At 38.9% G+C, this 22,707-nt stretch overlaps 1 protein-coding gene across 17 annotated transcripts in view; it reads right to left on the reverse strand.

Annotated features, from left to right (window-relative positions):
* Positions 1-22,707, reverse strand: part of Dlgap1 (DLG associated protein 1) — a 784,970-nt gene that overhangs the window by 287,527 nt on the left and 474,736 nt on the right. For all 17 annotated transcript variants that reach the window (XM_048806496.1, XM_015482533.2, XM_048806497.1 and 14 more), the window contains one exon: positions 2,725-2,939. In XM_048806496.1, coding sequence (XP_048662453.1) covers positions 2,725-2,939 — 215 coding nt within the window. The remainder of the gene's footprint in view (positions 1-2,724; positions 2,940-22,707) is intronic.

Raw genomic sequence — 22,707 nt, forward strand, 5'->3', positions numbered from 1 at the left:
GAGGGGAGGGTAGGGGAGGGGGGATAGTAGAGGATAGGAAAGGCAGCAGAATACAACAGACACTAGTATGGCAATATGTAAATCAATGGATGTGTAACTGATGTGATTCTGCAATCTGTATTCGGGGTAAAAATGGGAGTTCATAACCCACTTGAATCAAAGTGTGAAATATGATATATCAAGAACTATGTAATGTTTTGAACAATCAACAATAAAAAATAAAAAAAAAACCTTGGGAGTAAAAGAAATATAGGATGGTTGTAAAAATATGATCTAGGACATTAGAGGAAGATGATATTGCACAGGAGGTGAATGAAAAAGGAAGAGTTCTAAGGGATTCAGAGTGGATTCTTCACACCCCCAAAGCTATGAGGAGAGGAACCCCAAGACACTGTGGTGAATGATGATTTTGGCATCTGTCCTCAGCCTTCCTCAGAGCATTCTCCTTCATCTTTCTCATAGCTCTGCTCCTTTTGGTTCTCCTCAGACCTGTGTATTGCTGTGAGCAGCTGCCATCTACCTCATCACTCAGACCCCTAGGTGTCATTCAGCTAACATGCCCCGTGCTTCTCCACGCTAACATAACAGGACCCTCAGGAGGTGGCAGGGCCTCTGGAGGCTGCAGATGTAGTTTCATAAGAGGAAACTGAGACTTTAAAGGTCTAAATGATTTTCTGTTCATCTTATTTTCTCATTTGCATCTTCTAAAAGATGTCAACTAACACCATGGCTGTGTCTACCTTTTTTGTTTTGTTTTTTTATTCTCCTATTGAGAGCTATTTTAAAGTTCATAGAAGATATTTGTCAGAAGGGTCATTGGATACCCTTATTTCATACTGCGTTGGCACACTGACTTTTGTTTTTAAACAATACCAGTTGTTCTCAGACTGAGTATATTTAATTTTCTGCTAGGTGTGTCACAGTGCAGTGAAGATTTGTTTTAATTTTTTTAATTCCATAATCAATTTACCTTGTATGCCCATGGTGTACATTGAATTATGACCCCCAAGTGTCTGTAAATGTGACTTGCACTATAGTATTTGGAAATAGGACCTTTGCAGATGTAATCAAGTTTTGATGAAGTCATAAGAAGACTGCCATGTGAAGACACAGAAGGCAGAGTGCCACGCGACAACAGGACAGAGTCTAAAAGGTGGCAGCTTTCAGCCAAGGATTAACTGAGCTTTGCCTGCTATCCACCAGAATCCAGGAAGAAACAGAGAAGGACTGTGCTGCACAGGTTTCAGGGGAGCCTGGCCCTGCTGACACCCTGAACCAGACTTCCAGCTGCTTGAACTGTGAAACAATAGGCTTCTATGGTTTAAGCTCCCCACTTTTGGTACCTTTCTATGATAGTCCTAGGAAACTAATGCATAAAGGCACAAAGGAAAGACAACTAGAATCGGAAGGAAAGAAAGAAGAGCTTTTTGTGGGTTGGTTTACTAATGTATTGACATTAATTTTTAATTAAAATAATCTGGAGTGATTCCATATGGCCCCTTGGACGAAAATCCATCAAGGAACTCCAGTTATTTTAAGTATGATATATTTTGCTATTTAAATACATTTTTGCTCATAGACTTGTTCACTGTTTTTCTTTTATTAGAGCTTTATGGTTATACGTAGTAGTGGGTTCACTTCTGACAAATTCACACATGCATAGAAATTGATTTCAGTTCATGATCTCCCTCCCCTTTCTTTTTCCTCTACTAGATTTCCTTTCACTCATCCATTAGTTTGTATTTGATTGGTTTGTCCACTGTTTTTCAATGCTCTTGATTAGCAATTTGATTTGTTTTCCTTAACCCAATTTCTTTGGCTTTTTCTGTTTTATTTATTGTATATTTTAATTTTTCATTTTGTAACATAATGTAAATGAATGAGTAGTAACATGTATTTCATCAAAATATGGAATCAAAGGCACTTCAGAAGTACTAATTATCTGTAATATATTTTTTGGGTCCAAATGGAATTATATCTCTAGATCCAAGGCTCTGACTTACTCTCTATAAATAACATTAAAATTTAAGTCAGGTCTTGTGTGAAATAATTTCCATAGTTTCTTTTGTAATGCTGTTCTCTGTTTACAAATAGCACAAATGAAGGTAAAGAATACTTATTCTTTAAATTATAAATTATAATATGTATAGATCATATTTTTTTAAAAACAAAAACTACTTTTAAGGTCTTATGATTTTAATATGTATAGAGCTGCCAAATTTAACCATATGTATCCAGAAACACTTAATTGTCATCTCACCTAATACATCTCATCTAATTTTCAAGAATGAATACATAAACTTTGACAAACGACTCAACACACTTCTCTAAGACAACAGTCTCTATTACTCAGTTATCTAAAATATTCAAGTCTTTTAAGGAAGCATTCCCTTGCAATATTTTGTGGCTGAACAAATGCCTAATGGATCTTCTCTTTGGTCAGAAATCTTAATTTTTCCAGAAAGCATTCTAGGTTGTTTGGAACCCCTCTTGAGGGTGAGGGGTTCAGCTATGATCAACTGAGAGTGTAGCTGGGAGTGCCTGTCTTTGAAGACACTGGGGCATAGGAGTCACATCCCATGTCAAAATCAACAGACCACTTCCTGTATCACAGCACTCCATTCGCAGAGTTTTTTACTGCCCCACTAACTCTTGGAGACATAGGATCTGATCCGAGGTGGTAATGCAAAGCACTATCAAAAGCCCTGTGTTTGGACTACTTACTTGAGGGTGGTGAGTTCTGTGAGGGATGGCTGGGTCGCCTTGAGATAGCTTTCTCTTCGCGCAGCCACTTTGGGAGAAGGCTTGGGACTTGTGTCTGAGTCCCCACTGTCTTCATCCCCCATGGCCTTGATGTAGCTGCCACTTCGCATTCTTCGGCATGGAATTTCATCGTCCCTGCCTCGAGGGGTGTACCCCGTCCATTCATCTTGAGGAACCTAGTCAGATACAAAACACATAATTCACTATTTTAAAATCTAATTTTTTTTTGTTTTGGTTTTCTTTCCTGCTTTTCATACGACCCCAGATATAGGTAATAGAGATAAATATCTAAAACGTTAGATAATAACCTTTCACTAACAGTGTTTTACTATGATACATTTGACAATATTTGGAAGGCAGGCACATCCATGTCATAATCTTTAAAAAAAAGTTCCTGGGCATTAGGAAAAGTTAAAACACTGGCTCTGATTCATTTACACGTCTCAGTTTTCTCACAGATAATAGCTGAGTCTAAGCAATTAGAAAGGAAAGCAGATTTATTTTTTTATTTTTTATTTTTGGTACTGGGGATTGAACTCAGGGGCACTTAATCACTGAGCCACATACCCAGCCCTTTTTTGTATTTTATTTAGAGATAGGATCTCACTGAGTTGCTTAGTGCCTCTCATTTGCTGAGGCTGGTTTTGAACTCGAGATCCCCCTGCCTCAGCCTCCTGAACTGCTGGGATTACAGGCATGTGCCACCATGCCTGGCAGAAAAGCAGTTTTATTTGAGCTTTTCAATGACTTGTTTTCAATTGCCATTTAAGGTTCAAGAATGTTTTCTGATTTATCTACACCTTCCCTGAACCTTCCATCTTTACCATCTCATATCCTGTCTCTCTTCTTTCTAACTAGTTGTCTATACCAACTGCATTTACTTTCTAATCACCTCTTCTTTCTGAACTCCTCTTCAGTTTGGATTCAGCCTTTATAGATCTGAGAAAAGCACTCTTCGAAGGTTTCTAATGAAATTCTTATGAAAACTAATGGCATATTAGTGTGCACACACACCACACTCGAGGACATTTGTTCTGTTGGAATTTGATTGCTCTGCTTACCTGGGATTGTTACTACTTATCCGAATCATTCTTTTCCTCTTGCTTTGTTGGATCCTGCTCTAAGTCCATAATTGTGGAGACCACCCAAGAGAGTGCTCTCAGGGTAACACACTGTGTCTTTTTTCTACAATCTCATTTCTTTCAAGTTGAACATGGCATTATACTACATTTTAGAAGACTTCTTTATGATAGTCTTTCTAATTCCTCTTACATTTTCCATCTTAATGTGAACTTAACCTAGTTCCTGTTGAATCTCATTCATCCTCCATTTGATGAAAAAATGCATGGTGACACTTCTCATCCATCAAATGGTGATAAATTACAACACAGGGAACACACATGAAACTCAAAAGAGAACAGAAGAGGGAGCAGGCTGGTTCAACCCTCAGCAGGTTTATAACCGAGGTGGGAAGAAAAAGTATACATAAATTTGGGAAAAGTTCCAAATCAACATGTTAGCAAGTTGAAGATACATCGCCACAAATGGAATATGTATCAAAGAGACATTTGAAACAGGAGTTAGCCATGGTGCTGGGGGGAAGGAGTACCCAAGTTTGCCAACTGGCCAGGTGGACAATGAGAAGGTAAAATGGCACTTACTATTTTGATGCTATTTACTGGTTACCCACTAAAAAGACACAGTGTTTCATGGTAACATTTAACTATGCTAAGAAATTTGTTTATAGGAATTTCTTTCATTGATACAACATCCTGTGCATTTTTTCTGTATTTCTCAGATGAAAAGCAGGAGTTCAGAAAGCTGAAGTAACTTGCCCAATGACACACAGCTGGTCAACGGAAGCACTGGGATTCAATGTCTTTTGGTTTAATTTCCACAAATCAGAATCTAATAAGTTTTATGATTAAGAAGTGAATCTGAAATCTAAGAGGTTAAGAAAAAGTGTCCACAATGGCAAATACATATGACATATTTCTAAATATGACAGAGTCTCTGGGGTGAGAATAGATGGGCCACTAAAGGAAAAACACTATTATTTTCTCCTTAAATTATCAATATAGCTCTATAATTTGGAATTTTGTATCAAGAGGCACCAGATTAAATCCACGGAACAACTCACGAACTTGGAAACAGCAGTTTGTAGTTCTTACTCTGACGGGTACTTAACAGAGTTGAAACTTGGCTGTGCAATGTGTTTATTTAACAAATTATTATGTTGTGCTTCCTGTTTACAGACATTGTTTGAAATGTTTTATATGAACTCACTTGATCCATGCACCTGAGGGATAAGGTGATGATGATGATGATGATGATGATGATGATGATGATGATGATTTTGGTACCAGGAATTGAACTCAGAGGCACTTGACCACTGAGCCACATCCCCAGCCCTATTTTGTATTTGTATTAGAGACAGGGTCTCACTGAGTTTCTTAGTGTCTCACTCTTGCTGAGGCTGGCTTTGAACTCTTGATCCTCCTGCCTCAGCCTCCTGAACCACTGGGATCACAGGTATGCGCCACTGTGCCCAGCTCATTCTGCAAGTAAGGAATCCAAGGTTATGGAACCTGCCCCAAATTATAGCTCTGAAGGGACAGTTTCAGTGCTGCAGCTCCTGGGGTCCTGCCATTGACTGGTATTTGATGCAGCCTCTCCTTCTAGACTGTGGTTTGTGGTGCCCACAGAACTGAACAGTTCCAAGTTCTTGACTACGTGATCCATTATTATTTGATGCAGTTGCCATTTATTACTTATGTTAGTAGCAATGTAGAGTTTTTACTTTTCAGCTAAAAAGCATCAAAATCACCACAGCAACAAGGTTGTTTTTAGGAAATTTTAAATGTTGAGAACAGTCTTGTTTTCCTTCAATTGACGAGTGACTCATTGCACAGATACGATCATGTTCAGAACCTAATTATTGACTAAGCAATTCCATTTAAAAAGTCAACTTGGTACAGCTTGGGTCATTAGATAAGGCAGCCAGTCCCTGTCATTCCTCAGTACCAATGCAAAGTTCACAAGCATTGCTCTCAGAGACTGATGACACACTGATTACTAATATTGCTTATAGAAGAAAAACATGGCAAATTTCTATTTAGGTGCTTTTCAAAGTTGGTTTATGGTAGAAACTTTTTGGGGGGGTTTACTAGAAACAGTCTGTAATTGTTGCTAAGGGAACCAGTTGAGAATCACTTAATCTGTATACCTCTCAATTAAACATTTATTTCAAATGACAGCAGCTAAGTACAAAAGCTACTTCCATCAGAGTAGAATACAAATACTCGTATATTATTCACCTCCCTAACAACATGTAAAAAATAATACAGAAATCAGTTCTAGGAAAAATGGAAATGACACAGAAAATCCAGACCTTGGAGAAGAGAAACACTTGCTAATCCATAAGGATTTGTAAAATTGCTATAAAGGAGCTGGTTTTTTATTTTTAGTCAACCTCCAAAGCAAGAGACAGACATTGCTTAGGTACCCAGTTTTAGAAGACAATGTACCATTTTGTAAGGGGCTCAAAGTTTAAAATGCTACCCTCTTTGGATGGTCGAGAAAGGTCATTCCGTGGCTGCAGCTGCTGTGATAGAGTCAGAGGTTGCTGTGACTTTCCACTTAAGCAGCACAGAGAAATCTAAAGAGAAGGTCGCCTTTGCAGCTGCCTGTGAAAGGCATCATTGTGACCTGTGATGGTGTTTAGGGGACTGACGTCTTGATAAGAAAGGGAAGCTGAAAGAGAAAATGGACCAGGAGCTTGCTGGTATCAGGCTAGAGGGATATCCTGCTTGCTGGAACCATCTTAGGAGGTAGAAATCAGTTCTAGAAAATCAGTCCTAGGAGGTAGTTGGGCTTGATAAACAATAAATAAACATGACAGGTTAAATTTTACAATAGCTATAGATTAGGAAAAAAAAGGGGGGGATATTTACATTTTAGTGTTTAAGTGCTAACACTGAAATAAAGAGCTTTATTTTTGATAAAATAAGGAGTAGTGAGCATTCTCTATTTCAGGTACAGCCATTCCATAACTGAAACTATGTGGCATCATTCCGAAGTCCTAACACTGCCCCTGACCAAGAAATGACCATGATGCAGGGCTAACATCCTCTAATTCCAGGATGAAGATGCTTTCTTCATTGAAATAGCATCATGGCCCTGAATGGTGGGTCATTTGAATACAGTATTCCATCACAGAACAGAGGAAATACATTCTTACTCTGCTAAAGTCTCCCTTCCTGCCTTCCTCCCTTATTCCTTTACTTCTGTCAAGTGTTTTTGGTCGCTTACTTGCCACAGTGAACAATGCACATGTTGATTCCATTCATCGGAACTTACATTCTAGGAGAGCTGGAAGAGGTAGGTAATGGACGAGCACAGCAATAAACGAACTGCATAATTTCAGAAAGTGTAAACGCTATGAGGAAGATAAGATGGGGCAATGCATGGGGCAATGCATGCTTTAACTTGCTCTTCAGAGAAGCTGACCTGAAGAGGTAACATGGGAGAGGAGATCTGATGACCAAAGGAGCCAGCCTTGGGAAGATCTGGGAGCAGAGCTTCTAGGCAGAAGGCTCAGCCAGTGCAAAGTCTCTAGAATAAGAATGAACTTGGAGTAACCAAAGTCTAACAATGAAAACATCAGCCCCACCAGAGAGCACTGAGAAAGAGGGAAGTGACAGGAGGAGATACAAGGGGCGAGGTCACATAGCATCTTGCAAACTCATCTCCCATTGTCCTTCACAGCTGATCTCAGTTCTCTCAAAGCTCTCTCCATTGTAGCCTAAATTTATCTGCTTTATAAAATCTACAGCATGTACTATCTACTTAAAGGGTCAGCAAACTATAGCTTGCAGACTCCATCTGGCCCACCGTTTTTATAAATAAAGTTTTATCGCTACACAGCCATGGTCTGTCAGGATTTGTTGTTTGTGGCTAGTTTTAAGCTTCAGGGCAGAGTTGTGTGGTAGTGTGGGGGAATGTATAGCTCATAAAACAAAAGTTTAGCAGCCTCTAATCCATATAATCATATGCATACTTATTTGCATAATCACTAAAGGGTTGTTTTATACACATTACTGGTTCTTTGAGTCCTTGTTTTCTCTCCCCAACTACTCCTCAAGCTCACTGAAATTGGGAGAAGCAGTGTTGCTGAAAGGCTGGGGGGTGGGCTTTGCAATTACACTGCCCAGGTTTGAATTCCTGCTGGGCCAGTTACTTCCTTGGGCAAGTTAATTAATTTCTCTGTGCCTCATTTTCCTATCCTAAAGGATTATGTGTGGAATAAATGAGGTAATGCCCATAAGCACACAGGAAGTGCTTTTTAAGAAAGTTCTGTTTTATGGGATTTCTCCAGTTCTCCTGGCATGTACCCATCTTACTGAGCACACAGATGTTCCTTAATGATAGATGATTTTTGTCTTTTCGAAAAGATTCTGAGGCCTACTAACACTGTTTTTGGTAAAATAGGGGTAGAAATAGCTGAGATTTATTAAGCAAAGCTTAAGTTCCAATGGACTGTCTACTCCCACTACTGAGCTAGAGTTCCCCATCAGGGAGCATTTTACAGCTCTCTGTCCTGGGGACTCTGATTTACTCTGGACTGGAAGGGGAGCCTGTAGCTCTTGGGATACCAGGGCCACACCAGCTTACTTGGCTTCCCAGGGATCAACCTCAAAGGCTTCAGTTTGGTTCCCAGAAATCTTAGGGACAAAGAAACCTCTGTGGGAACTAGTTTTGTATTTGGAGAAGACTTTAAGGAAGTCTTGTCCAAGATCCATGCACTGTATGTGACCTTGGGTGTATTACTAACCCAAGATCACGCTAGTTACTGAATCAAAATCTGTGAGATGGAATGAAAACAGATGTATAATGAACAAAGATAATGTGTGTGAACACAGTTTGTGAACCTCAAAGCACCTTAAAATTGTGGAGAGAAAGGTTGGAAACATCTCTTTTCATGATTACTTTTTAAGTATGGCCAGCCAAAAATACCTTGCTGATGAAAAAGTAACTGACATCCTCTATTTATTAGATATTCTAGTATAAGAATATAAATGCAAGTAGACTTTACAGGTCATAATATACAAATTTAATTCAGACATTTCTTCTATGGTAAGAATGTAGCTGATTGATATTGGCCACATTGGATTATTACATTGCATACATGCATGAACATGTAATAACAAATTCCATCATTATATGCAAGTATAGTGGATCAATAAAAATGTGGAACAAAAGAACAAAGCTAAATTGGTTGGTGGGCATAGAAAGGTATTTGTCTGTCTTCTGGGTCCTTTGGAAGTGGACTCTATTTTGGTCCTGACCTTTTTTTCCCCTTTAGGTTTCTCCAAGATTAGTTGAAAGAAGATCACACCAGTTAAAGGTAAAATAATATATTTTACAGAATCTAAGGCACCAATGCAAACCCCTCAATATTGTTTGGTGACACTCAGAAGAAAAGAAATACCATTGAGTAAATCTGATGATCCAGAGAATAAATGATGCATCTCAATTATCTGAGATGCTAAAATGTGAAAAATATGGGTCTTAGAGCCAGTTGAAAATTCTTTATGTTTGAAAATCAGAACAAGAAACAGGATGGGCTGGGGATGTAGCTCATGGGAGAGCACTTGCCTAGCATGTGTGAGGCACTGGGTTTGATCTTCAGCGCCACATAAAAATAAACAAATAAAATAAAGATATTGTGTCCATCTATGACTAAAAAAGATTTTTAAAAAGGTGTATTTTGGGTTAGTAATTATAGAACTTAATGTTCATATTTATTAGTGATCAAATTAATATTAATAACCAGCATGAATCTATTGTATGAACATGTAATAACAAATTCCACCATTATGTGCAAGTATAAAAAACATGTTCATATAATGTCTCATGATCCTTACAGCTATTTTGAAAGACAGGGAGAATAGTATTATACTATTATAATTATGCTATTATAATAATATAATATATTACACTTAAATAAAGAAACTGAGGTCCAGAGAATTCAGTAGCTAGTGTGGCATAGCACCACTGTGCCCAAGCTGGGTGTGCTCTTCACAGACCAGAAATCTTTTCCCTTCTCATATTTGTATATGTCTTTTGCATAACAATTATTTTATGACAATCTCCAGAATACCTATTTCAGATAAGAGAACACATTCATAGGGTTTTTAGATCTGTCTGGAAGAAAAGTAAATTAATAAACAAATAATGGGTTACATGCCTTGAAATAAAAATGAGAAGAGCTAAGATATTAGAGATGGGAAGGCATAGTTATAAGACCCTCTCCCCAAGCACAAGTAGCTTGAGCACCCCGCTGTGGCTGGACTGCCATTATTGACGTGCAACTGACCAGTAGATGTGCTCAGACATTCTGGGTCAGTAATGGTCTAATGGCTGAGAGATGAAGCCATGTGCGTGTGACTCCTTGAGAGTGGATTATCTCAGGATGGGAAATTGGAAGGTGAGGTTTGGAGGAATGAAAATGTGTGAGATTTTGGGAAATCTGAGAGCCACAAAAGGAATGGAGACACTTAGAAAGCCAGAGAGCTGAAATGGAGCACGTGTCCTGAAAATACACCAGGGCTGGCCAGCGCAATTCTGCATTGCATAGATGTGGAAGGGAAACGGAGGAGGCTGACACCGAGTGGCGTGTAAGGCAAGGTTCCATTTCATCAGGAACCAAAGAAGCCTGGAGAAATAACTCAGGCATCTGACTGATTAGGAAAAAAGACAGCCAAGAAGATTAGTGATTAAAATGGTATCAATTATAGGTATATATTTGCAAGGCAACCACTCAGCTGCTGTTGATGGCCTCCTAAAGGATAGGGTATTTCAGTGAAAGCAAACAGGTAAGGGCTGGGGTGGATGGAGCTCAATGGTCGAGTGCTTGCCTGGTTTGGGCAAGGCCCTGGGTTCCAGGCCCAATACTGCCAAAAAAAAAAAAAAAAAAAAAGAAAAAAGCCAGCAAACAGTTAAGTGAGGGTGCTTGACCCTTCCTGAGTTTGATGAATCAATAGGAGGAAAAAAAAAAAAAAAAGAACAAACCCTGCATTTAAGAAAGAAGAGGTGGGGTCTTGGCATTATGGCATAGTCTCACAACTATGGAATAACCTCAGAAGACTGGGAGAAATACTTGTCACACTTATTTTAATCTTTTCAGCCGTCTTATAAAATAGGCATTCCTGTTTCCATTTTACTGCTGCAGAACTAGACTCAAAAAGGTAAAAATCACTTGCCCAAGGTCATAATAACTAGCAGGAGTGCCCTCGGTCTGGCACCAAAGTTTTTAAAACTATCCCCCTGTTTCTGATGAATCCATTGGTGATGACTGAGTGAATGAACAAACTTATAAAAGGGAAAAGAAAAAGAAGGAATAGAGTACATGCTCCTGCATAACTGTACATCGAAAAAAAAATAGAGTGTAACTATTAAAATAAGCGTAAACATCACCTTGACACTAATTGGCTAGCACTGCTCAAGAGGGTTTAAAATAATGAATTCTTAAAATAACTGGGAAGTGAAATAGCACGTGTTTCAGTTTCGTGGTGCCCTTGCCAGCTGTTGTCAGCATAGCTGCTGGAACAAAATCGGACAGTTTGGGGGAAATCAGAAAACCTGCAGGACAGCCACAACTTTCAGGCCAAGTATCCCTACAACGCAGCAGCATGTATGAGAAGGCTTCGCTGTGGAGTTCACGTTCCCGCCTCCAGCTGTTTCCAGAGGTGGCTGTAATGTGTGGGGGCTTCTAAGCACTTTTAGTGGGCTCTCAGATTCCCTACTCACTCGGCTCCTTTGCATCTTCTTTGCAGCTGGGAGAACTGCTTTTCTCCTCCACACAGCTTTCACCTTGACAAATGCGACTTGGCTTAAGTGTCCCTGTAGCCTTTTGAGCTTGCTCTTCTCATAGCAAAAGCAGGGGAAAAAAAAGCAGGAATAGGAAGATTACAATAATGTGACAGGCAGATCTGAGGCATGATTGTTGTTTCGCAGACAGGAGCAGATCTCCCTGGCAACCATCCTTCCTAACTCCCCTGGAAGCCCAAAGCTGGTACAAAACTTAATGTGTTTGAGATTGCTTAGAGTTCCCTTTTAAGGACAAAAGTAAATACCTACCTCTTTTAGAGTAGGGTTTATACACTTTGCCAAAGCTCCCTCTCCGTAGTGTTTTTTTTTAATGCTCTTGAAAGAACAGAATTTAGTAAACAGCAACATGAAAGGGTAATTTGCTCATTATGCAAACCACCCCTATGGGGTTATTCTCACTCATGAAATTTATACAGATCTACAGAGTACCCGGTACCATAGCAGTTTCTGGGTAAATACAGCAAAAGCATTTTATAAAACACAGTCTCTGGTTTCCAAGGAATTTGTGAGTCTTAAGTGGATCAGTAAATTTGGAGAATGATGAAGGAAAAGAGTACAAGAGTTTTAAAGCTGCTCAACCTGATCTGAGTATTAAATCTCAGGAGTTAGGAATTACCTATTGGGCTTGGAGTTTGTTCCCCTATGTCCTCTGCACTGGGGGTGCATCTGTTCTTTGGGAGTGAAATGTGTATTAGGTGCCTAAGGGCCACTGAGAACTGGTGCTGGAGGAGCCTCACAGGGAGTCCTCCAAGGGAGGGGAGGCTTCCGCTGGCCTTGGAGGCTGGTAGAAAATGCCATTGACATTGAAGGAGGCACCGTCTCTTGGGAAGATGCCTTTGTGGCAACATAAATGGTAACCAAGTCACTAGACTCCTGCAGAATGTAGGGCCAGGAGGAGAAAGGAATTTTTATTCATTGTCCACCTTATATTTTGACTATCATGGGTACCCCTGTGTTTTCCCACTGGATTCCACACTGGCTCTTGGAGTCACATTGGGGAAACTTTCCCTCCTTACTTGAGGCTGTTTCAGGAGAGACACAGGAGCCAATCAGCATGTAAGTTGCCCAAGCTTCATTCACGGCTTCCCTGCATTGCCCCAGATCTCTGTGTGTGATCTAAGCCTGTTCAATCTACAAGGATCTTGGGACCTTTGCTTGGAAAGGTGGACAAAGATAAAGAAGGTAGCCTGGGGTCCTGCAGGTAGCCATTTGATAATTGCTAATACACAAACATTATTTTACCTACTACCACAATACTATGTTGCTACCAATTCCACTGAGAGTGGGATTAAATAACATGCACTAAATGCTACCGTTAGTATGGGATGGCCAGAACTGAAAGACAGGTTCGTCTCACTTGAATTTCTGTGCTCTTCATCATAGCATGCTGGTGTCTATAAGAGTTTCAAAACTTAGTTACAGTAATTTTCCTTTAAACATAAAACTCAAGTATTAAATTGCTGGGAGATGTAAAGCTATAACATTTAAATTTTTTTTTTTTTACATTAACAGTCAACATTTATTTTCAAAAGAGATTTTCTATTTTTTAAATAGTACAAAAATAAACTGTCGTTTGTCTCAAGACATGTTTTACATAAGTTAATTTAAATACACATTTGTCTAAGGCACTGAAACATTCACACACAACCTTAATTTTCAGGTATAGTCAGCAGGTTGATGTTTGTAACAATCAAGTTGGTTTGTCCCTCCCCCCAAAAAAACCCACAGAAAAAATCCCAGAAGTTAGCAGTTTATAAGCTTTTCAAAGATGACTATTTATCTTCAAAATGTTTTAAGCATAAAAAATCCCAAAGAAAAATTTTCCTGAGTTATTCCTTTAATAACATTTCTTTCTTTCCTAAGAGACACATTTTTTTCAGTTATTTACACAAATATTGATGCTGTCTGTAATTGGTGCTTGATTTCAAAATACTAAAACCATTGTTCTTTGCACAGAACATTTTCAATAAATAATTGAATGACTGAATGAAGCAGCCACAGGTCCTTCAAAAAATATATAAAAGACCCATCTCTATGGCATATCCCAGTAACAAGTAATGGTTGTTAGATGCTTGGAACAACTAGGAGAACTTATAGTAATGTCGCAGAATACTCAATACCCAGCAGTTATAGTTGGTTACAAGTTTTAGTGAAATATAAGCAAGAATAAAAACATCTTAAAAGAGTAAAAGATAAAAACAATAAGAGTTTATGTCTGTGGTAAATATATTTTCTCTCTGCTGGCTGCATAGGAGATAAGCTTATTTGGAACTCTTTTTTAAAAAAAAAAACACAATTGTTTATTTTCAGGCATATTGGAGGCTTATCTGTTGGCTTGGAATGACTAGCTGAGCCCCTGTAGTTTTCTATTATGTTATAGTCAGTAGTGTTTGCCCACCACATCTTATGTAGTGTGGAGCTATAATTCCAAGTTCCCAGAAATGAATTCCTTGAGGTAAACTGGGATTCCAACTCTGATGTCCAGAAGCAGAGGTACAGGTGGAAGAAGAGGGTTCTTCTTTTTGGGGTTGATATAAACTCAGATGTACTGACATCAAATGTTGGGTGTTGGCTAAAATGTTAATAAATCTCTCAGCACATTTTCTATTTGTCAAACACACCCCAACTACTTGTCAAATTTGTGTGAGTATGAATCTATTTCTTTAGAACATGAAGTCTGATAAACATTTAATGAACAAATAGTACAGCTATTTTAAAAATGCTTGAGTGCAGATCTCTTAGAACTTTTAAGTCTGATGATCTTATTTAAAATAGTACCGCAAGTTTGGAGATTATAAAATATCAAGTTGATCATCTCAGGTATTAATACTTAATTTAAAATTCAAAATTTTGAAGTAAATTTTAGAAAACACTTCCCTCTAGTTTCTCTGCTATTAATTTTATAGTACTAAGTTTCTAATGAGAATATAGATGATGATACTTACAAAGCATAGACTTAACTTTTGATATCTATAAACAAATAAAACACTAAGAAGAGGCGTGCCACTATTTTTCTGTCTTCTGATCCCTCCTGCATCTTGGAGCTGTTTGGACTTTTTTATTCCAAGAAACTTTTACAACACCTAAAGGCATACTGTATTCAAATGGATCACAGTAAAATCTTTCCTTCCTGAATCTTAAGCCATTCTGTATCAACGAAGCCATCAAACTCCAAGAATCTTAATTCTTGGCATTTGGAAAGCACTGAATAATATTTTTGGTGATCCAAAATCCCACTTTAATAATCACCATATAGTGGAAGTGCCCCTAAGGACTTGAACCTTCAGCTATGTTTCAATCTACTTTCTGTAGAGAACACGAGTTGTCACACAAGCATGTGCGTAGATGAGACGACACACTAATACAGATGTTTAAATCAGTATTTCCAAGCTAGCCCAAGTGACCCTGAAAAGGAACGTCCCAACAGGAGTGTTCCTCATTGGGTTCTGTGCTAGAGCTTTTTAGATGAGATTGTATCATGCTATTCTCTTTCTTCACTTTAACTTAGGGGTTAGTCACTTAGGGGTTACACTAGAGTTAAAATAACATTTCTCCTGTGACTCTATCAAAATGCTCTGAAAGCATTCATTCATTTGTTCAACACATATTTATTGAGCATTTATTTTGAAGTAGGCACTGTGATAGGTATGGGGGAATATAACAATGTGAAAGCAGAAAACAAAAACTTCTGTCTTTATGGAGAAGGGGAAGCCATTAATAAAATAAGGAAAGTGCATGTTGGATGGTGATATGTGGTATGGAGGAACAGAAGGCAAGGAAGGAAGGAAGAGAGTGTGTGTATGCTGGAGGGAGGGTGGTGGCAGGTAGTGTTAAGAGACGGTCGCAAAGGGCCTCACTGAGAAGTGACCCCTGAGTAGGTCAGGAGGCCAAGGGTGTTGTCCTCATACCTGGGGAGAGACAGCTTCATCCAGAAAGAAGAGCTGATGAGAAGGTTCCCCAGGGGCAAGCAGGCCTGCAGTGATAACAGGTGGAAGCCAGGTGGGCAGAGTGGGGTGAGGGGAGATTAGGTTGGAGAGCAAGGATAACAGGCAGGGCTAGGGTGTGTTTCACGTGAGATTTTCAGGCTGTTGGGAGGACAGTGGCTGTTACTCAAGGTGAGCTGGGAATAGAAGGTTTTGTTCAGAAAAAGATATGTTCTAATTTAAAAGAGTCTCTTAGGTTGCCTGGTCGAGGATGACTAAAGAGGAACAGGGTGGAATCAGAGATGAGACAGGAGGCTCCTGTAGGAGTCCAGATTAGAATGGGATTCTAACTAGGACAAGATACATTCCATGCTTGTATGATTATATCAAAATGGACTTTGCTGTCATATCTAATGAAAATGAACCAATAAATTAAAAAATAATAAAGAAAAAAAGAATCCAGATTAGAGTTCAAGATGAAGACCCAGGTGGCTGTGGTGGCAGGGGAGAACATGAGGGCAAACAGGTTTCTTAATGATGATTTGTATGCATGGATTGGAAAAAAAAAGATGTCAAGGATGACTTCTAGGCTTTTGGTGTAATCAAGTGGAAGATATGAATTCCCATGAGCCAAGAGGAGAAGGCCAAGTAGATCAGGGGAAGCATCTTGCTTTGGGATGTATTAAGATGCCCATGCCATTCAGACAAGGATGATGTTGAGCAGGGAGCTGGATATGTATACCTGGGAGGTCAGGCAACCTTGGCTGGAAAAATCTGTGTGGGCATGCACACAGTACGAGAGCTCTGAGAACGAATGGGGAGACCTGAGGAATGAGGGTTGGTAGAGAGAGAAAAGGCCCAAGTGCTGTGTCCACTCAGACTTATTTCAATATTAGGAGGTGGGAACCACGAAGCATGTGATTTGGGTCTAGTCACCTGAACATCTTTTAAATTCAGTTTTTCAAACACAAAATGAGAAACAAGACATTCTAAGAAGGATTAACCTGGAATGTTCTGGGAGCAGAAAGAAGTTCTTCAAGGAGGAAAGAGTGATGACTATCACATTGACACTTCCCCCTAGGCCAATCTCATGGGACACTAGATTAGCACCATGCATTTTATTTGTCATTAACTGCTTTATACAGAAGATTCTGCTGTCCATTAATTAGCATTCTCTTCCAGAAAGATGAAATCTTCTTGAGAACAAGGCTTTTGTTTTCTTCTTTTTCTCTCTCTTCAAAGTTGATTTTTAAAACCATTTTTGACTATGTCTCATAATAAGGAATGTCTTACTTTGGAAACCAGTCGGCACACATAACAACTGAAAGAAAGAAGGAAACGCTTCACCTTTTGGCATGCCACGCGCACACCATCTTCTTTTCTATTTTCTTCTATTGTATTCTATTTAATTAAAAATAATGTTGCTCCTGCCCCTCTAAATTGATTTCACTAACCACTAATTGGTTGTGGCTGCGGGTCTGAAAACCACTGCTTTTAGAGCATTTGGCACAGAGCTCTGCCACATTCATTATTCATCAGAAAGACAATGTTATTCATCTTTGTTTCCCCAAGAACTTTCTGTAAAATAAATGCTTAGCATGTGCTTGTCAAATGAATAGTTTTGAAAGCCTAAAGTAATACTTTCTGAATTGAGCTCCTTGGATGTTTGGTACCTTTACCTTTACTAATTGTACTTGCATAGAAGAATATTTCCTAAAAGCTCTTTGTCTTCAGAATAAGTACAGACCTAATGTCTTTTTGAAAGGGTTCTTGTATAGCTCAAAGTCCAGAGGCTGGAGATGACACTCCAGTGAAGTGAGTCCACCAGTTAGGTTATTACTGTGTGTGCAAAGAACAGCCAGAAACCTAATCATTGAATATTTTTGCATGTTCTTATACAATCATCTTCTGAGGCCAGAAGATAATTGTGTAAGAACAAAACAAAACAAAACAAACAAACAAACAAACAAACAAACAAACAAAAAATCCCTAAAAACAACCCACTCTCACACATCCTAGAACAATTCTGTTTTTTTAAAATTATAGTTTATATGATATTCAAGGTCGATATGAAGTATCTATCATTTAGAAATAGGAGGGGGGAAGCCTGTTTGAAATATCCATGACCTAGCCATAACCATGACCTAGCTCATGCCTATAATCCCAATGACTGAGGCTGAGGCAGGAAGATCCCAAGTTCCAGACCAGCCTCAGAAACTTAGCAAGGCTCTAAGCAATTTAGTGAAACCCAAAATAAAAAATAAAAAGGGCTGAGGATGTGTCTCAGTGGTTAAGCATCCCTGGATTCAATCCCCAGTCAGTAAATGCCACTCTCCCAAGAGAAAAATGCATGATCAGAAATAGTTGGAGCTGGGATTAAAAATGAAAAGTAATATGTCTTAAAATTCTAAAGTGATCAACTACAGAAATTATATGATTTATCCTAAACATTTCATTTAAGGAATCTTTAAAACAAGAGCCTGGCAGACAGTGAGCCCTCAGTAAATGTCAGCTGATGTTCGGATCTTTCTCTACCCGGCACACTGACTACAGTGGCACAGAAGAAGATGGAATATTTTGGTACCATGCAATTCTCCCTCAGATAGTTTGTCACTTGTGGCGAAGGACCACACTGCAGTGAACACAGCATCGATTTTGGAATCAGGTCAACTTGAGTTTAAATCTGACTCTCCTTAAACCAGGCGTGTGATTTTGGTCTAGTCACCTGAACATTTTTTAACTTTGTTTTTTTTTAAACACAAAATGAGAACAGTAACACCAATGCCAGGGACTGAGTATAAGGATGAAAATGATGTAAGATAACATATATAACAGGCCTACTAAGTCGAAGCTTGTTTGCAGGCTGGTGTTTTGGAATTCAGAAGGTATTTTTATGTAGGAGTCCTCTGGCAAGTGATGGTTCTATCCCCGCGTGGTGCAGATGTCTAAGGCCTATTTAATTCACAATGGAGCTCAGTCATAAAGGAAGATGCAATAGATCCACAACTCCTTGAGCCTCAGGGTGAAAGGTAAGGGAGATGAGCACACATGGGGGACTCTCCCTTCAGAAAGGGGATGGTGGATCAGTCAGGCTTCTAAGAAGAGAAATAAAAAGCAGATTTATATTAAGGCATTGGTGGACACGATTATGGAGAAAACATGTCTGAAATCCATAGAGTAGGTTGGCAAGCTGGAAAATCAAGCAGGAGATGATACTGTAGTGTTAGGTCAGGACATTCCCAGGAAAGCCTTGGTTTTGCTCTTAAGTTCTTCCAACTGATTACATGAGGCCTGTCCACGTTATGAAGGGTAATCTCTTTTCTGCAAAGTCCACTAATGGTTGATTTCAACTATATGTATATGACTCCTTTATTATGACACCTAATTTAGAGTTTGACTCAATAGCTGGGTACTCTAGCCTAGCAAGGTGGCTATGTACTAATCATTGCAGATGGGAACTCAGGTGGCAGCTTCCAGGTCAGAAGAAAAACTCCGGGGGCGGACAGGATACTCAGGCTCCCTTTAGTTTTGACCTGCACTTGCTGTTCATTTTCCCAGGAGTTAGAGGTTGGCTCAAAGACCTCAGCATCAATATCAAGTTCCTAAGTAGCCTCTCAGTAGGCCCACAAAGGCCATCCAAGGAGAGCAACCCAGAGCAAGATTTGTACCCAGCTCTTCACCGACTGCCTTGCAGGTCAATTTCACTGAACAACTTTCTTTAAGAGCAAGGGAATTATTTGTACAGATTTTGGACAAATGAACAGGAAAATTTGCAGTCAGCTGAAACATCACACCTTATGAAATAAATAGGAATTTTAGAGACTCATCTTTCCTTTAAGCCTTCAACGTTCCAAAGGACCAAGAATTCCATAATGTCTTGCCTTAATAAAACAAATATAGAGTTTACCTTAAAATAATCAAGATTTTCTCCAACAATCTATTTGTACTACTAATGCAACACCTATTACACCATCTAGAAACCAGGTGTTTACAAATTTGCCCCACCCACCAATTGTAAGCAACTTGAAAAGAGGGATGATATCATTCTTTTGGCAGAGACTACAACCCCAATTCCAAGCAGAGTACCCTATAAAACAAAATGAAAGTGCTCCTGAAATCTTTAAGTACAGCAACTGGTTATACCTGGTTTATTCATCAACTGAGAAGTGCAGGGACCACTGTCCTGGATTTTCCTCCATCAGCGACAGGGAAGAAAACTAGCATCAGATGTGGGCAAGAAGGAGGGACCTCAGCAGAATATGTTTCTGTGCAGGAAGGAGCTGGTGTGTAGGCACACATGTGGATGTACAGGCAGGAGGTGGGGAACACATGAGCAGCATCCAGAAGAGAGGCTTGGTAGCTTTGAGGACACAATAGCTGTTTATTTTCATGGAAATCTATGGGAACCAAAACTATATTCCATCAAAGAGTCAACTGAACTTTACCAGCCAGGGGAAGCCCATCACCAGATCACGAGAGGATCAGCCAGGCAGAAAACTAAAACTGTCATTTCCCCCCAACGAATTACAAAGCACATTTTACGGATCACCAATCCTTCAAAACGTTCTGCTCTCAGAAGAGGGTTCCAAGATAGTTTGGGAACTATGCATATTAGCATTTTAAAGATTCCAGAATGTTTGCCAATTATAGAAACCTGAGTATTTCACTCAGTTTCTCAGACTCAACATTTTTTTTCTCTCACAAGAACATTATTTACATCATATTATGGTAAATGTCAAACTCCTCGTTTGTAAATGGAGAAATGGACATCCAGATGTAAACTGTCGATTAGCCATGTAAACATGGCTATTAAGTGTTAGGAATGGGTGAGAATTCAGATCTCCTTTTGGGCCAGTTAACACTCCACTTCATCATACTCCAACTATCTACTTAACCACTAAACTCTACAAAGTGAAAAATAGTTGATCAATATATATGAGCACTTTTCTACAACTTGTGAAACTGGTTGCATGGCCCTACAATGGATATGAAGAGAACAAAAATGGAGGAGGGTCCACTATGTTTAGAGGGAAGAACCATGTCAAAGTCCAGCCTCGAGGAATTTACATTTTGTGTCAAACCTGTGCCAGTATTCGAGTGTCTCAAGATATTGGTGCAAATAAAATGTCATAATAGAGACATGTGAGTGATATTGTTCTGTAAAAATAGGTATAGGTTACATCTTGAATTTTATAACATGCACCAAGACCCTGCCACCTTTTTGATGGTAAAAACTGTAATGAGGGGGAAAAAAAGCTTATTCAAGAGAAGAAATGATTGTCTTTGAATGTGGAAGTAAATAGATCCCTTGCTCATGGCATGCACACTCGTTATTCCTTGTGTCTCTGAAGAAGCCTGAAATTCAGTCTTGAACATTTTCTTTCTTACATACACGTGAACCCACAGTGTACTGCATATTCAAAACTGGTGTTTTTCCTATTATGGAAATTGTGCATTACCTACGGAGAGTAATGATGCTGATGTATTTCATTTGAGAAAGGATTTCTTTTGTTATGTTTTTCTTTGCCTTTTCATCAATGGGTCAAGCTGACCTGGTGAGAGCTCCCGAGACGTCCACACTTCCTCCTAGAAACCATGCTGGCTTTCTGTGATCTATACACCTCCGTGTAGCAGGATGCATGGGCACCTAACCTCCTACTCAAGCTAGCAATTGTTTGTTTAGAGGAAGAGATTCTGAATTACTAGAACAGCATTAAATTAAACCCATTTATGATATTCCATTTGAATATCATTTTCTTTTTCCTTGCTGCAGAATTGGACAAATGTCTAGGGAAAAAAAAAGTCCATTTCATGTTGGAATGTCCACAGAAACATTTATTTATTTATTTATTTTGGAAGGGACTATTTCTTAAATTAGAAAAAAATAAAAATCAAAAAACCCAACTACGTGGTTTCCTAGTTTCTGCCCAAACCAGTCATATTTCCCCAATATGACTAGAAGACATTGAAAACCAGAATATTTGGCGGAGGTGGGTATGTGGGGAAGGAAATGAGAAGAAAAAGCTCAGTATGTCTCTGCCCCAGACACAAAGCAGAGGGAGCGAGACCAGCTTACCTTTCTCCCCTGCACAGCCTCTCACCTGATAACTTCCCTTTTCCCTTCTAAGAGTGTATGGAAGATTTTGACCTGGTTTCAGTTGTAATATACATATGGGACATAGAGGCAAGAGCAGCCAAATGGCTTTCTAAAGGAAAGTCTTATAAATAACAATTGATTTTTTTTGGTCCAGTTATGTTGGAGGCATAATTTTCTTGAATGTATGCCTATGAACAATGGCATACACTCACTTTTTGCTTTGATTTACTAAAAACTTCCTCTATGGTTCACATGTTACACGGGAACCAAAAGGAGGTACAAAATTTTTTTCTGGGAGGCATTACTAAATGTTTAAATTGGCCATTTCTAGCACATGTGATCAATAAAACTAGAGGAAGCTGGGCATGGTGGTGCATGCCTGTAATTCCAAAGGTTTGGAAGGCTGAGGCAGGAGGATAGAGAGTTCAAAGCCAGCCTCAGCAAAAGCGAGGCACTAAGACAACTCACTGAGATCCTGTCTTTAAATAAAAAATACAAGATAGGGTTGGGGATGTGGCTCAGTGGTCTAGTGCCTCTGAGTTCAATACCTGGTAGCAAAAAAAAAAAAAAAAAAAAAAAAAAAAAGTTGAGGAAAAATGGAACATCTGACTTGATTCTCTTCCTGGAGCATTATCATAAAAAAGTTGAGGAAAAATGGAACATCTGACTTGATTCTCTTCCTGGAGCATTATCATAGAGTCATCTAAGAGGATTTGATTCAGATAAAATTTTAATAGTCTAATTAAGATATAGGCCTAAAAATGATAGAATATTTGTGTTAAAATTCCATTACTGTATCGACTTAATTGACAATGAAAACTTTACAATCTATTTCTAAAGGAGATGATGCAAATAAAACATTGAGTGAATGACTGAATATATCAAAATAATTTCTGCAGTTTATCCAACTGATAAATTGGTGTAAAGACTTGTTTACTAGATGATTCATCACAGCACTGTTTGTAAAAGAAAAAGTGGGCCTGTGAAAAGGCTTCTAATATATTAGTTCTTTAATATGTGATATCAATATCA

This window comes from Marmota marmota, unplaced genomic scaffold (assembly GCF_001458135.2).
Source record: "Marmota marmota marmota unplaced genomic scaffold, marMar, whole genome shotgun sequence".
Classification (NCBI taxonomy): domain Eukaryota; kingdom Metazoa; phylum Chordata; class Mammalia; order Rodentia; family Sciuridae; genus Marmota; species Marmota marmota.